This window comes from Passer montanus, unplaced genomic scaffold (genome assembly GCF_014805655.1).
Source record: "Passer montanus isolate IOZ18808 unplaced genomic scaffold, ASM1480565v1 scaffold44, whole genome shotgun sequence".
Classification (NCBI taxonomy): Eukaryota; Metazoa; Chordata; class Aves; order Passeriformes; family Passeridae; genus Passer; species Passer montanus.
Genome location: NW_024369262.1, coordinates 4,361,263 through 4,377,479, shown reverse-complemented (window position 1 = coordinate 4,377,479; position 16,217 = coordinate 4,361,263). Strand labels below are relative to the sequence as shown.

Genomic DNA, 16,217 nt, shown 5'->3' with positions numbered 1-16,217 from the left:
GTTTTTAATTGTAAAATAGGGAATGGACAGGGAATAATGTGATTTTTAAAATTTTATTACATTTTATTGTATCACTTTTTAAAAATTACATCAGGGAATTATGTAATTTTTAAAAAATTAACATTAAAGTGCAGCTGGTGACATAAAATCTGCACTTGTGTCTTGCAGAGAGCCCTCCCTGGAAAGGTGTGGAAGACTCAGCTGTGAAGCAGCTCGTCCTTTCAGGGGAGCAGCTGGAAGCAGATGTCAGGCTGCCCCTGCTCTACTATGATGTTGTCAAGTCAGGGCTGGAACCCAAACCCAGGAACCGCTCCATGAAGCTTCAGGATATTCAATATGTCCTGAAAAATGACCTGAAGGTGATTGCCAGCCTGCTCATTTTGATGTGTCCATTCAGGTTCTGCTTAAATCTAGAGGAGGTGATCCAACACCCTCAGAGAAGCAGGCAGAGACACGGAACTGACAAATACAATTTGTATTTTATTCCCTTTTGTTTGTTTTGTTTTACAGGACTTGGTTAAATCTGAAGGCGGCCACGCTGGTGGAACACTCAAAGCCCAGAGGTCTGCTGTTCTTGCAGATGTGAACATCTGCTGGGCATCATCTTTTAGCTTCCAGAAGAGAACAGTGGAACTCCAGGAAAAAGAGATGAGCAAGGCTGGTGAGTTTCCTGGGGCAGGGTGTCCTTCGTGTGTCCCTCCCAGCAGCGTGACAGGAATCATTCAAATCATTCAAAGGACAGAAATCATTCCAGTGGCAGCACGCACAGATTTTAGGATGTAGGTTGAAAAAGGAAGCAGTTGGTTTTGGATTTTAGCTGCCACTTAAGGCAGACTCAGGTCTCTAAATCTGTTTTAGAGTTTTCAGCAGAGGTGTCAAATGCTGCTCGTGGAATTTCTGAATTCCCAAATTCACTCCTCAGCCTGCAAAAGCAGCACGGCTGTTGGATTCCTGGAGAAATGATTTCATGTTTCCAATTGCATCTTTCAGGTGGCTTTCCTGCCCCCAAGGACTCTGTTTTCCCCAAGGAGAGCAGTGCTGTGGTGCTGCAGGAGGCAGCAGCCAGTGCAGAGCCCCCGGTGCAGGACAGCAGCCTCGGGGTCTCTGAGCAGCATTCTGGAGCTTCTCCCTGCAGTGAGAGCGATGTGGATGGGAGCCTGTGCAGCTTTGAGATGAATGAAATCCTGGCCAGTTACCCAGAAGGTCCCCAAGACTTCCTGGAGGGAGGACCTGGGTCAGGCCAGGCCCTGAGGGATGCAGAAATGCAAGAGCAGAGCCAGTGGGAGGGTGAGGATGAAGGGGAATCCTCGGGGTCCAGCACAGGCTTCACTGGAGAGGAGGAGGAGGAGGAAGAAAAGGAGGAGAAGGAGGAAGAAGAGGAAAGGGTGAGAGAAGGCTCTGGGCTGTCCCAGGTGAGAGGAGCTGCTGGCAGGAGGCTGAGCAGCCCCTCCCAGAGCGAGCAGCACATCAGCAGATGTGTCCTGAACCTCAAGATCATGCAGAGCATGCTGCAGCAGGCTGGGCATTCCCTGAGCAGGACAGAGGAGAAACTGGACAGGCTGAAGGCCATGGCAAAGCAGAAGAGGCTGCTCCAGGAGGTCAGGATGAATCTGCTTCCCAAGGAAAGTTCTCAGGGAAGGCGCTGGGATGGCTCTGATGCTGCTTCCCAAAACACCATGAAGGCTCTTTCTGGAGTTGATATTTTTTTACACCAGGCTGTGGCTCCACCATCCAGGGACTACATTCCACCTCCAGTAACGTGTCAGGCACCAGGCAGAGACAGCTTCCAGGCTGTTCCCCAGACAGGCAAGGAAAGAGAGGCAATTCAGAATGAGAAGTGGAAGAGCAAAATTGCAGCCACCCATTGTGATCCAGGCTGCAGCACGGGCAGAGGGCTGGATGGTGAAGTGAGCCTAAACCAGGAGGTAAAGTGCTGAGCAGGGGCCTGGTTATCATTTCTGTGATCCTTAGCAGGCAAAGAGGTGCAGGGATGGGTGGTGTGCAAGAGGAGGGGTGAATCTGTCCTTTAAAATGTGCTTTGTGTACAGGAATGAAGACAGCTCAGCAGTGCAGTTGTGTTATTTCCTCTTCCTCTCCAGTCCTCCCAGGACAACACTGATCCAGGGGCTCAGGGTGGGGTTAAAATCCAAATCCTGCACTCAAATGAAGATAGGAATATCAGGGAAAAGGCCAGTGGAGAAATATTTCTGTTTATATTGAGGCCTAAGCTGTTATTGGGAAGGGCTTCTGGATCACTTTAATTATTAAATACATGGACCAAAGAGAAAGAGAAATTCAATTACATCTCTCCTGTCAGGATAATCTTGAGTCATTCGGGTCCACTCATCCCCCTGAAGCTTCATGTTTTGATTGCCTGCCTGCACTGAAACCTGCCATAAATCCAGGGCAGAGTTATTGCTGGAGTTGTCACCCTTTGTCCTGAGCAGAGCAGCTAAAATAAAACTCAGGGATTAAAGTTGGTGCTGTCCTGTTCTGAGGCTGCACCACAGCCAGCTCAGGCAGGATTAGCAGAGTGCCCAGGGTGTGCTGAATCATGGCTTGTTGGACTCTTTTCAGCATTTCCTCCCACACGTGTCTGCAAGAAGCCAGAAAAAGTTCAACCTGCAGTGGCAGAGAGGAGCTGATTCACATCCTGCAGCAAGAAGGGAAGAGGAGAAGTGGTGAGTTTTGATCTTATTCATAGAAGAGTTAATTCTGACAGATTTCATCTGGAGAGGGACTGTCAGAGGAGGCACATCAGGAGCAAGGCTGGCATTAAATGTTCCTCAGGAAGGCAAAAGCCATCTGTGCAGAGAGGAGCCTGCTGTGAGTCACTGTCAGCTGCAGAGCTGCTGTGACAGGGCACTTTGTGGTAAAGAGTGCTGTTAAAAATGAGTTCACGTGCCTCTGGGATGGAGGTCAGTGGTCCAAAATGTACCAGGGCCTAAGGAGAGCAGTCTGGGGAGATATTAATGGAGGTGGTTCTCCTCTCTGGGCACAGCCTCCTTCAATGCCCAGCAGAAATGCCTTTTAATGTCATCTCTGTGTGTTTGTGAGCAGGAATGGAAAGCACATGTTGGAATTACCTGGCAAAACTTGTGCAGATTCATGTTGGAAAGAGGGGGACAGAAACTTCTTTCAATGTTTGGTAAAATCAGAAAAACTGCTGCAGTTTTAAAATTAAACCATGATCCATTTGGATCAGAAAAACCTGTTGGTAAAGGTTAGAACAGAAATATTCCATGGTCAGTGGAGGCCAGGGAGTGAACTCTGGTGGGAGAATCATTGTCCAGGTCTGAAATTGTGATAATAAAATAATCCTCACATAAATGGTGATAAAACAATAAAACAATCCCCACATCACCCATGGTGTGGTTTTGGAGCTGCAGCATCTGAAGGCAGCTGACAGCTCTGAGATGCAGAGTTGAATGTACAGCTTGTCTGGTTAATCTAGAATAAACCTAAATAATTATCTGTGCTTTCCAAGCTCCTGGCAGCTCAATCTGCTGGTTCTGCTGGGTTGTTAAAAGGCTGAGAGCACACGTGCTCTAATTCATGTTAAAACAACTTGGAGCCTTTTCCTGCCTGGGGAATACTTGACACAATGTGCTCGGGCTCTAAAATAGTTTGTGCACTTCATAATCATTTACTGCAGGTGCCATTCAAAACCAAGGGTGGAATTCTGCAGCAAAAAAAGCATCGAGAAGAGGAGGGTGGTGCAGTCAGGATGGAGGAGTGAGTAAATCAGTGTTAAATCAGTGTTAAATCAGTGTTAAATCAGTGTTAAATCAGTGTTAAATCAGTGTTAAATCAGTGTTAAATCAGTGTTAATGTCAGAAATCTTGCTGCAGTGCAGAGCATTAAACTCAGCACACGAGGAAAGGTCTCTGCTTTAATTGCTGCAGCTCTGGGAGGCTGTTTTGGGTGGGATCCAAGGGAGTGGGGTCCTGTGTCTTGCACACTCTGGGCATGGAATAATGCCAGGCACGTTGAGGTGGTTTTTTTCTGGAGCTGGAGGGGTTTCTGGCCTGGCTTTGGGCAGTGTGTGGGCTCAGGGAGGGCAGGGCTGGCAGTGCCCAGTGGATGGCAGCACGGGCATGGATAATGGAGATCAAACCCACAAATCCTGTTCCTGTAGAGACTTGTGCATGTCACTTTGTGCAGGTTTGCAGCTTTATTTAAAAGAAAAGCAAGTGTTTAATTTAAAAAAAAGGAAGTGTTTAGCTCTTTTCATGACAAAGGCTGTGGTGCTGCCAGCTCCAACCTTTGCATTTCCAAGTCTGCAGGCAGAGTTAAACACAGGGGCTGCTTTGAAGGTCCAGATTCTGGGGTGTGAAGTGCTAATTTTGGGGTTTTTGGTGCAGCTGAAGTCAAGCAGATGGCCAGAAGAGTGGCCTCAGGTCGGCTGGGGCTCAGCTGCCCCTACCCTGGCAGCGAGTGCCCGTCTGAAGCAGAAGGTGCCAAGGAGCCCCCCCAGGAGGTGCCTGCTGGAGCCCCCCAGAGCCAGGGGCAGCCGGGTGAGCCCTGGGACCCGGGCTCTGAGGACACAGCCGACTCTGGGGACAGTGATCTGGACAGGACTTCCACAGGTGAGGAGGCTGAGACATAAAATGCTCCGTTCTCTTTTTGTCCCCTTCCATTTCCAATTGGATTTCAGCTTCTGTGATTTTTTAATTTTTTTTTTTTTTACAAGAATTGTCCATTTTATCTTGCAGAGCTTTGCCCTCAGAGCAAGTCAGTCATTCCTTGATGGGCATAAATAGAGATAAGATGAGTATTAGGTGTTAATAGGTGCAGGGAATGAGCTTGGAGACCTTCATCATCCCTGATTATTGTTATCAGCATGAGAAACCCAAAGCTCTCAGACCCTTGAGAGTGCTATCACACTTTTATTTCTTCCAGTCTCACCACACAGCTGCTTTTTCTGCAGCAGCTCAGTGGGTAAAGCTTTTGAAAAAGTTCTGGACAAAAGAACAGGGCAAGGTTCCCCTGCTTAGATTAATTAACGAGGTGAGCATTTAAATGTCATTATTTCTCCGTGTTCCTGGCAGACAATTAGTGTCACTGTCTGCTCTCATTGATATTCCAGCAGTGCCTCAGATCACTCACTTCACATTTTTATTTTTTTAGTTTTGGTTAATAATTTTGTTCCATTCTGACATCCTAGGGAGGAGCTGCCAGTCCCCAGCACCAGATGAGCAAGCAGAGTCTGGAAAATCCATTCCTAAGAGTTCAGTGCTTCCTCAGCAAGCTGAGAATCTCTCTAGAGTATGTACAGAAATCCAGGGAATTTAGTGGCAGCTGCTTATCCATGGAAAAGTTTAGCCTGGTGTTACATCCTGAGCTGATCTGAGTAACAATTCCCCTCCTCCTTCCCCCTTTTTTTTAAATTTTGTTTTATAAACCACCAAAGTAATGCAAGGAGCAGGAGGTGTGTTGAAAGTCAGTGAGCAATTAAATAGAATTTCAGAATTTCAGTGGTTTTTATTGGCTGAAATATGTATTTTTTATTACTAGAGAGTGGGATCATCCCAGGTGATGATGTCTTTCACAGGGGCATTCAAGGGAATTACATTGTTCCCTTAATTCACCTCCTGATGTGACTGAAGAATTCTTCACTCCTGATTATTTCCTTCCTCCTGCTCTTGAGGGAAGGTCAGAACCAGAGGTAAAAATAACACTTTTTGGACCTAAGTTACACAACATGTGGTTTGATTGTGCTCCCATTTGATTTGAAGAGAGATGTGGAAAATGGGAGATTTTTTTTTTCATTATCATTCTTTTCTTTCAAAATAGTACCTGCAAATAAAGATTTAGGTAAAAGTAAGCAAATTAATCCTCATTAATTTCTGGAAGATACAAAACTTTTCTATTTTACTGCTAAATCCAGTCTGGGCTGTTTGCTGATGAGCTCCTGAAAAGTTTCTCTCTCCACTCCCATTATTGGGAACATCATCCTGGGAGGGTTGTCCTGCCCTTTGCAGTGCTCTGTCAAAAATGGAATTAAATTCTCTTTTTCCCCTTTTCAGACCTCAGACACTGAGGGCAAAGCAGAAGATGTTTGTGCAGGATTTTTACAGAAATTACCTGCAGATGCAGCATCAGCAAGTCAGGCTCCAGGTAAATGTTTTTTTCTTGAATCCTCTGAGGAGGGACACGGAGTTGTTGCATTGATATTTTTCCAGCAGCTCTCCTGTCTCAAGGCTGGACCTCCATTCTTCAGCCTCAATTGATCTCTTCTTCCTCTCATTCCAAAATTATTATTTTTGGGAGAGTTCAGGACATTGAGGATTTTGGTTTGGGCACTGCAGTGCCTGAAATCGTTTCAGATGCAGTGTTTATGTACTTGCTGTGTTTCAGTTAAAAAGCCAAAACAAAAACTTATTTGAAACCTTTTTATTTTTACCCTGGGGCGAAGTTTAATCTTTTTATGCAACTTGCTGTGGTGCTGGAAACTGAATTAGAGTTGTATTTACACATTAATATTCTCATTGCTGGGAGGATCTTGGGCTTAAACCCAGTGAGAGCTGACAGAGTGTGTGTGCAGAATAATGGAAGAATCCTTGTTTCCTTATTTTGTTGTCTCTTTTAGCTCAATTTTGTAAATGTTGTGATATTCCCCAGTGCTTCAGTGCCTGCCTGGCAGCTGTGCCATGTTTATGAAAATGCATCTTTAAAACACATTTGTCTCTCGATAACAGCAAAGGTCACAAGAACTCAGACAGAAAAGAAAAAAAAATTAATAAAGTCACAATTTCCTGTTCAATGAGTTGGGTTGTTTTCTTTTGTGCTTGCAAAAGCCAGTAACAGGGAACATTTGTTATTTGTATTCAGGAGGAAAAATACTATTCTGCAGCACAACACCACAGAGCTGTGGCAGTAACAAGCTGGGAGTGAATCAGCTGAGCCAAATGCCTGGAGCCAGGTAGAAAAACTCATTTTCATTGTTCCTTCAGGCATAAATTAGCTTTTAAAGTGTGCTCTCTTCATTAATTCTGCTTATATATCTAATATTCAAATAAGATGCCAGTGGTGGTTTTTAATGATTATCTACATAGCTCAGCTCCTTGCCAAGAAAATACAAAAAGGGATTTTCACAGGTCTCAAGGGATTTTGTCTTTTGCAGGGTTTGGTGGGGTTTTTTTTGCCTTAATGAGGGCGCTAAAATAGGGGGGAAAAAAAAGCCATGTACATATCACAATTCCTTTTCCACTGATAAACCAGAGCCTGAAACAGAGCAAAGATAATTCAAATTAAAGCTTCAGTCATCTGCTTTAATTTTGGTTGTGGAGCTGAAGTGCCATGAAGATCCTGCCTTTCCCAACCCCTGGGATCAGCCCAGGAATGTTCACAGGATCCAGCCTGGGGGCAACATCAGATCTGGCAGTCTCTGAATCAGTCTTGGAGGCTTGGCTGGCTCCTCTGGAAAACAGGAGGGGTTTTTTATCCTGTCAATTTTATTATTTTACCAGCATGGGGAGAAGTTGGCTGTGACTGCCAGGGCTCCTCCCCAGCCAGGAGCTGAGTTCCCTGGGCCAGAGGGAGGCACCAGCAGTGGAAATCACTTGAGTTTAGGATAAAAAAAGAAGGTTTTTGGTTGCTCCCTTCACTTAGGAACTTGTGGCAGCAGGACAGAGGGGATGTTCCTCTCTGAGCATCTGCCTAATCCTCTTTGACCTTGTCACAGTCTGAGACAGATCAAGGGATGATGGAACAGTGGAGTGGTGTGTATGCCTAGGTTTTGATTTCTTTTATTTAATTCTATTAATTTCACCTAATTTTAATAAATACACATAATTTCACTTAATTTTATTGATTTCACTTTTGTTCTGAAGCTGCAAATGTCAATGAGAAGTTTTAACAAATCCATAATCTGTTAAAAATGCCATTTTTCTTCTACCAGTCTCCACCTTCTGAGGTTTTAAACAAAAAGTGTTTATGAGCTGCAGGCTACCTCAGTGCTTAAACTTCCTGAGAGAAAGGAAACCCAATTTCTCTATTTCCATCATTTTCTGAGGGTGAATGTGACCTTTCCTCCCTCATTTCAGTGTGGATGCAGCACGAGAAGCGACGCTGTGGGAGCCACAGGAAGAATGCCAAGAAAAAGATGTGTAAGAGCCACATTTTTTAGCAAAATTGCTCATTAACTACAAAATTTTGTGTTGGTGCAAGACAGGGAGAGGGGACAGCCCAAGAGAAAACTCTCCAGAGTGTTGAGAGTATTTTCCTGTGCAAAGTTGTGAGATTGGTGTAAAAGAGTTGTCCTTAGTTGGGAATATTTTCATATTCAGAAGTAATTAATTTGGTGTTCATCTGGGTGTGCTTCTTCCCATGAAAAGTGTGAGGATTCCTGGTTTCTTCTCTCCATATGGCACAGGGAAATAAAATCACTTTAAAGAGCAAATCGTTCGTGCAGAGCCAAATAAATTTTATTCCAGAAATAGTCCTGTGATTTTCAGGGGGAAAAAAAATCAGCATAGTGTGTTTGTGATTCAGCTAATGAGGTTAATTTATATTTACAGCTAATGGAGATTTGCATAAAATTACTGATTTACAGGAGGTGTCTGTTCTTTCCATGGCCTTTGAGGAGGATGGAATCCAGGGTGTATCTCCCCAAAATTTGATCAATTTGGATTTCATTTTTTTTCATTTGGGGGTGTGTCAGTGCCTTCAGCAGTCTCAGTTTATCAGAGTCATTCTTTTAAATGCTCCCAAGGCCTACAATTAGTCTTAATTAATGGCTCATTAATTTTTCTTAACCCTTGAGGTTTTCCCTTGCCTTTGGGGATTTTTTACTTTTTTTCTACCTTTTGGTTCACATTTGGAGTTCCTGCCCTTTCTGGAAGCAGCTTCCTGAGCTGGTTTTACAGGAGGATTATTTAAGACATCCTGGAAAGGAAGGAGAAGCAAATAATTAACCTTTTATGCATCTGCAACTTCCCTGAGCATGGTGATTTTGGGCCTCCCAAGATTCCTGTGGGAAGTTCCAAAGGGAACATCTCCCTCCATTCCAATGAACTAGATAAGACTGCACTGCAATTAAAATTTCAAGATCCCGAAAATAGCAGGATCTGGTGATTCACAGGTGCAGGAAGTGGCTATTCTAACTGTCAGAACATCTCTCAATAATTCAGATCAGTGGCAGATATTCAGGATTTGTCCAGCATCCCCTGTGAGCAGAACTTCCAGAGGGGTGTGGAGTGTAAAACACCTCGGCTGAGCCACGCTCCCACCAGTGTCAGCACCCCCCTGGGCTCAGGTAATGCAGGGAGGGGGAAAAGAGGATTTACAGGGAATTATTTCTCCTCTCTGTGCCAGCCAGGCCTTTCTGCCGGGATTTTTTGATGCAAAAATCATCAAGGTGAATGGTGAAGCTCCATTTCTCTGTTGTGCAGAAATGTCAGGCTTGCACAAGGAATGCTGTTCTTCCTGTTCTTGGAAATCTCACTGTCCAAAGACACAGAATTAAAGGAGAATTTACAGGGACACAGCTGAAAAAGTCACTGCCTGAAAGGTCTCTGGAAGATATTGGCAGCCTTCATAAATCAGAAATGAAGTAATTTAAATTAGAATTGATGCATGTGGATTTCAGCATTTTAAAGGCAATTTAATAAGCACTCAATATGTTTATAACAAGATAAATAACATGAAAAATGTTTGTTGAGCTGGAGTGCTAAAGAGTAATGAATTAACATTTGCTTTGTGCTTCACTAATTTGGTGTAAGACAATGGCTGGAATTCCTCAGTTGGCAAAGTTTTGTCTGAGGTGGAATTCCTGGATTATCAGTTTGGTCTTTTATGGGTAGAGTTTCTTGTGCAGGTGCCTGTTCCCTTTAAATTTTTTTCTGCTTCTGTTGAAATGTGCTAAAGATACAAAAATTCCAAAAATAATTCTCCAGCTTTGCCATCTTTACTTTTTTTTCCCCCGTTTTTTTTTAATTCTAGATGAAAAATTTCCATTAGCCTTTGAGAAATACAATCAGTGCCGTGAGTTTTCTTCAGATTCTTCCTTTTGTGGCTCTCAAGAGACCTCCTCCACTGTGTTCAAGACTTTCACCACAGCCTGTGAAGGGGAGAGGAGCATGGAAATTCCAGTGGTGGCTCCAAGATTTTGCCCATTTGGACTGAAAGAGCCTGTAAGTGAGAAAATAACTTACACCAGGAGTTTCTTTAAATACTCTTTTAATGTTCCTTAAAAATATTTTTGACAGTACTTTTATTAAAAAGAAATGCAAGGAGAGAAATGCTTGTAGGTCTTTGTGAGTGTTTTGGAGTCGTGGCTCTGTGGATGAAGTGGCAAAAGTCCTGATTGATTTCAGGCATTGATTACACAAAAATTTGGGTTCCTCTTGCTGGGAAATGTTGGCCTCTCTCCAAGCGGCCATTCCCTGCCCTCCATCCCTTCCTGGCTGCAGGGAATTTCACCTCCCAGCTTTTGGAATCTCGGATTTGGGCCAGAATTTGGAATGGACAAAAGGAAAAAGGAAAAAGGAAAAGGAAAAACCTGGGCTGGATTCCAGAATGGACTCGACAAAAGTGAAAACCCGGGCTGGATTTGGGATGGGGTCTGGAATGGTCTTGGCAAAAGCAAAAACAGGGACTGGATTCCAGCCTGAGTCTGGAATGGAGTTGGCAAAAGGGAAAACCTGGACTGGACTACCACTGGAGTGTGGGATGGACTTGGCAAAGGGGAAAACCCAGAACGGATTCTGGCCAGAGTCCAGAATAGACTTGGCAAAAGGTTAAACCTGGGCTGGATTTTGCCCAGAGTCTGGAATGGACTTGGCAAAAGGGAAAACCTGGACTGGACTACCACTGGAGTCTGAAATGGACTTGGCAAAAGGGAAAACCTGGCCTGGATTACCACTGGAGTCTGGAATGGACTTGGCAAAAGGGAAAACCCAGAACGGATTCTGGCCAGAGTCCTGAATAGACTTGGCAAAAGAAAAAACTCAGGCTGGATTTTGCCCAGAGTCTGGAATGGATTCGGCAAAAGCAAAAACCTGGGCTGGATTCTGGCCAGAGTCTGGGATGGACTCAGCAAAAGGGAAAACCTGGACTGGATTCCAGACAGAGTCTGGAATAAACTTGGCAAAAGGGAAAACCCAGATCAGATTTTGGCCAGAATCTGGAATTGACTTGGCAAAAGGGAAAACCCAAACTGGATTTTGCCTGGAGTCCAGAACAAACTTGGCAAAAGGAGGATTGAATGAGCCCTTTGTTCAAAGCTTTTTTCTCCTTTTTCTGCACATTAAATGTGCCCAATCTCGTCAGCTTTGCTCAAACCCCTCCCTCTGGAGTGCAGAGTTTCCAGGGTCACTGCAGCGATTTCCACTGATCCTTTTGGCACTGAAGCCCCAGCATTATCTCAAATTGCCTTTGCAGACAGTTTTGTACAAAACAGTTGCCTTTTCACCTTTCTCATTATTTCCACTGCTGGGGCTGTGGTTGAGAGCTGGAATCAGAGTTTGCTCAGGCACAGCAGCAGCGAGGGCTCGTTGTGCAGCTGACCTGGCACAGGCAGGGCTGTGTCGTGCTGCTCCAGTGCCACAACACTTGGAATTCATTAAATTCATTTACAGCCCTGAGTGGCTCTGCTGATGCTGTCACTTCATGGCCAAAATCTTATTCTAGAATTAAGTGCATATTGCCACTTTGAGGGTAGTTAGTGTGGGGATTTGCCTCTGGTTACAAATTCTTAATTCTGGGGGGCTCTTGTGATGAACAGATGTGCCTGGCTTTAATAATGAAAGATCCCAAGCAGAGAATGGGAACTGAAGAAATCTTGGAACTGTCCAGTCAGAAAATTCAGTGTTGAAATAAAGATTATGTAGCTGATGGTATCTCACAGCTAAAATATGACTGCAGAGCAATCTAAGCAAAGGTTTTGACACATCAGTTTTACTCTATTTTCATATTCTGGACTGATTGAAAAGCTTAGTTTAAAATTTAATGGTCAGCTCAGGCTTTAATTGAAGGTTCTACCTAAATTTTGGATTTAGCATGTTGAAGGGGAGGATTGAAGATCAGCAGTTTTTCAGTTTACCTTCTTGTATTTAATTCTCTTTGATCTCACACAGGTTGGGTTGCCACCAGTTGCTTCATCCCTGAGGAACACCAGGCAGGCACCTGGTAAGTCTTTTATCCCAGCCCCAGCCAAAATAAATTCTGCAATAAACAGAAAAATGGATTTGAAAGGAAATTCAGCAGTCTATAAATGATTTTTCCTTTTTTCCCCTTTTTGTTTTTTGCTCCTGGCTGTCTCTTTTGAGAAGGATAAATTGCTAAGCACTCAAGCATGTACTGCTGGTGCTAATTAGGTTATGGATTTTGTGTTTGCACCTGCACACTAAGAACTCTGACCTGTAAATCAACCTCTGTTTGAAGTGTAAATATTACTGGCCTCAGATTTCTGATACAGCATTGAGAGCTGAATGTGCAAGTCTGGCTCAAAATGATTTTTCCATGATGGAATTATTTAGGGAAATTTGATAAAATATGAATGAGCCAGGCTCGTGCAGGGTGTTAGATGAAATATGTAAGCAAGATGCTATCAGAGTGTAAGCCTATGTCACACTTATTAAGGATTAATCACTGCTAATTAACTAGAATATTTTTTTCCTCTGTCTCAGCACTCTCAGAGGCATCTCCCCCCTCCACTGATGAGCTGCCTCCACCAGCCCAAGAGCTGCTGGATGAAATTGGTAAGAGGCACTTCACCCCAAGCTGTGGGAGGCTTTCCAGCTGTGCTCAGTCAGGATTTCTCCCAAGCCATTCACTGCCAAAATACACTGGAGCTTCCAAATTAGTTGCAGTCAATTATTAGGAAGATCAAGAGCTTAAATGATCAGCAGCTTAAATAACTGGCAGTTCTTGAAGCCTCTGCCTTTCTCTGAGTGCTTTCCTTGCTGCTGAGAGCACACTGAGTGCAGGTGGAGTTTAACACCGAGAGGAATTTGGTGTACACTGAATTTTTCAAAGGTGTCCTGCAGCAATTTGTGTTCCCTGTTAGAGGAGGCAGCTGCACCCCCCAGGTGTCTGTGCAGAGCTCAGTGATTTACATTTGTTCTTGTGTTCCCACACATCTCCAGTCAGAAAATGGAAAAACTCTGTGAGGTTTTCACTGGGAGGCTGTTGGAGAAGAGTTTGCTTTGCTTATCCATCATTAGGCTCTTCCTAAATTAACACCAGACATTGGGATAATTAAAATGTCCATCCTGACCTTATTTCCTCAATCATCAGAGCAAGAACCTGTGGAGATTGGTATCATCAGTGATGCCATTAATGATGGTCAGGGGCAGCCTGTAGGTTAAAATAATTATAAAATATATAATTAAAATAAAATTTACATTGTATTACATTGTATTACATTGTATTACATCGTATTACATAGTATTATATTTTACATTACATTAATAATTATAAAAATAGTTATAAATAATATAAAAAATAATTATAAATCATTATATTATATTATATTACATTACATTACATTACATTATATTATATTATATTATATTATTATATCATACCATATCATATTATATTTTACATTACATTAATAATGATAAAAATAGTTATAAATAATATTAAAAATAATTATAAATCCTGTCCAGGTTTTCCTCTAGGATTGGATGAAGTTCTATGATATTTTAGTGTATAGTCAGCCTAGATCAATATGGAAATAATGCTTTTTTTAACAGAACACTTAAAGCAGCAAGATTCCATCACTCCAGACTTGGAAGGGATGGGATTGCAAGACTCCAGAGTGCAAGTGAATGGTTGGTTGCTAACAGTCCCAGTGTAGAGATTAAAAATAGAAAATTCTTTTTGCCTTGCTGCAAGCTGCCTCTGAGTCCTCGTCACTGGGTGTTCAGCTGGAACAATAACCTGCAATTTTTAGCTTGGTGCCCCCACCAGTGTTTGCTGCCTTTGCCTGTGTGTTCCCTGCAGAGTCCACGGGAGCTGCTGTGGGAGGTTTGCAGGTGCCACCAGGAGAATTCATTTTGTGCTTTGTTGTGCCACTGTGGCTTGTGCTGTGCTCAGACCCAGGTGACAACACCCACAGGAGCAGAGGTGCTGGGCACGTGGTGCCAGATCCACTCTGGGAGGGTGGTTCAGTTCACAGAGTGGCCAGTGCACCCTACCTGTTCATGTTCCTAAATTCTCCAGCATGAAATAACGCCTCTGATTTCACAGAGGAAGAAAATAGCTTCCACTGGGGTAATGAATATTGTATTTCCTGCTCTGTTACAAAGACAGCAGAGTGGTGAATCTTTGTGCTGCTGCAAATGCAAATGGTGCTAAGTGGGAATCATTTTTAGATGTACAACAAGTCGTGTCAGAGGAGCAGAAAACCTAAATGTTTATAGGCTGTGCTTTTTTTTCCTCCAGTGAGTCACAAAGTGAGCAGCAGCAAAAAAAAAGCAGACAAAAAAGGCATAAAAAAAAAAAAAGAAAAAGGCAGAACATGAGTTAAGTCTGTAAAAAGCTAAATAACACAGTCACTTGAGAATGATGCTGGCACATGTTTGGTTGTCCTACAGCTTTGTCAAATCTTTTCCTGAGGGATGGAAATTCGTTGGAGCTTCTTGTTTTTAGGGGGAGAGGATTGCAGCAGGCTATTGCTGGCTGCTCAATCACTGTGGTTTTCTGGTATTTGCATAAAGCACAGCTATTTCAGACTCCCATTTTTTGTGGCAGCCTCGTGCTTCCTGCTTATCACAGCCCAGCAGAAGGGGCTGAAATATTCCCCATTAGCCCAAACCTAAGTTTAACCCCCATCACCATGAATTTCCAGACCAGAAAATTCACCACGGGGTGCCCCAGTGTTCCTGGAGCTGTAGGGTTTCACTTTCTCAGCCCTAAGCCCAACCCTAACCCTGATTTCTATGGGGAACAGAATTTGCTGATAAATCTTTGAGGGGGAATTACTGGATTTTGATAAATAGGCAAACCAAGCTGTCATCCTCAGGTTTCCCTTGGATTTCTCTCCCATATCTGGGATTGGAAGGGGAAAGATTAAAGATTCATTTCCACATGCATTTTTCATTTCAGTGGGAAACAAAATGTGGAGTCCTGTGAATCTGGAAATGTGTTGGAGTGAAATATTTATCTGGGCCTTGCTGCTGGCCACCTTTGACTGCAGATAATGGGAATTTGTTCATCTGCTAGAAAATCAGAGGAAAGAGTGACTGAGAAGTGGGCAACTGGAAATTGCCCAAATGCAGCAAAGAAAACAACATTTTCATGTCTTTATTTATCTTCCTTTGATACTAAAATCTTGCTGTTTATGTGAATAGCTCTTGATCAAGTTCAAATGGAAAACAGAGAGTCAGGAGAAGAATCTGAGAGAGATGAGAAGACAAATGAGAGTTTATGGACTAAAGAGTCATTTAATCTAGCAGAGGATACAGAAAGGTATGAAAAAGGATGGGAAGACATGTTAGGCTTTGAGTTACAAAGACTTAGAATTTTAACAAGATTCAATGCTTACAGAAAACTTTAAATGCCCTTATGACTGTTGTAATTGGAAATTTGCAGCATGAACCTTGTCACCATCACTTTGAAATCTTTTATTTCACAGGGCTCACTCCAGCCTGGATGATGCTTTGGAGAGAATGCTCCATGCTGTTCCTGGGGATGAGGAGATCCAAGAGCAACCTCAGGGACACACTCTTGGGTGAGCTGATAATTTCTATTTGTGTTGAAGGGTTTATTCTATGTGCTGTGTACAGATCTGTGGAGGACTTTTCAGAAAATGGGCTGTGACTCCTTAGGGAGTGGAGTGCCAGGGAATTTGCCTGGAGATGTGAATGTGAACTCTCCTACTAAATTGAGAGGGAAAAGAATGTTTTGTTAATACAACTTCCTGTAGGTGGAAAGCAAATACTTCAACAGCCCTGAAAGGCAGTGCTTGGTCTTCACAGAAATCAGAGATAATTTGACAGAATGGGGGAATTTTTTGAGACAGAGAAAATGTGCATTAAGAGAACAAAGTCATGAAAGCTCTTTATAAAGAAGAGTTTGTGAAAATGGTTGTGCTTTCATGGCAGTATATTAGGAAATTTGAAGAACATGGCAGAAGTCATTTAAACATCATTTTAAGGAAAATATTCGTATCCCAAATAACTGTTTTTCCTCTTGGAACTAAAGATCAGAGCCCAGTAACTCTGAACAGCTCCACAGTGAGTGCTCATAACTCATCCCTAACTTCT

At 43.1% G+C, this 16,217-nt stretch overlaps 1 protein-coding gene across 1 annotated transcript in view; it reads left to right on the top strand.

Moving 5' to 3' along the window:
* The window catches only part of TEX14 (testis expressed 14, intercellular bridge forming factor), a 34,168-nt gene that overhangs the window by 16,346 nt on the left and 1,605 nt on the right, over positions 1-16,217 (top strand). Inside the window, exons 12-29 of the mRNA XM_039720884.1 lie at positions 169-359; positions 511-661; positions 991-1,925; positions 2,578-2,681; positions 3,656-3,735; positions 4,365-4,589; positions 5,168-5,268; positions 5,555-5,668; positions 6,030-6,120; positions 6,835-6,925; positions 8,049-8,111; positions 9,135-9,259; positions 9,946-10,136; positions 12,081-12,132; positions 12,633-12,704; positions 13,704-13,781; positions 15,303-15,420; positions 15,587-15,682. Coding sequence (XP_039576818.1) covers positions 169-359; positions 511-661; positions 991-1,925; positions 2,578-2,681; positions 3,656-3,735; positions 4,365-4,589; positions 5,168-5,268; positions 5,555-5,668; positions 6,030-6,120; positions 6,835-6,925; positions 8,049-8,111; positions 9,135-9,259; positions 9,946-10,136; positions 12,081-12,132; positions 12,633-12,704; positions 13,704-13,781; positions 15,303-15,420; positions 15,587-15,682 — 2,878 coding nt within the window. The remainder of the gene's footprint in view (positions 1-168; positions 360-510; positions 662-990; positions 1,926-2,577; positions 2,682-3,655; positions 3,736-4,364; positions 4,590-5,167; positions 5,269-5,554; positions 5,669-6,029; positions 6,121-6,834; positions 6,926-8,048; positions 8,112-9,134; positions 9,260-9,945; positions 10,137-12,080; positions 12,133-12,632; positions 12,705-13,703; positions 13,782-15,302; positions 15,421-15,586; positions 15,683-16,217) is intronic.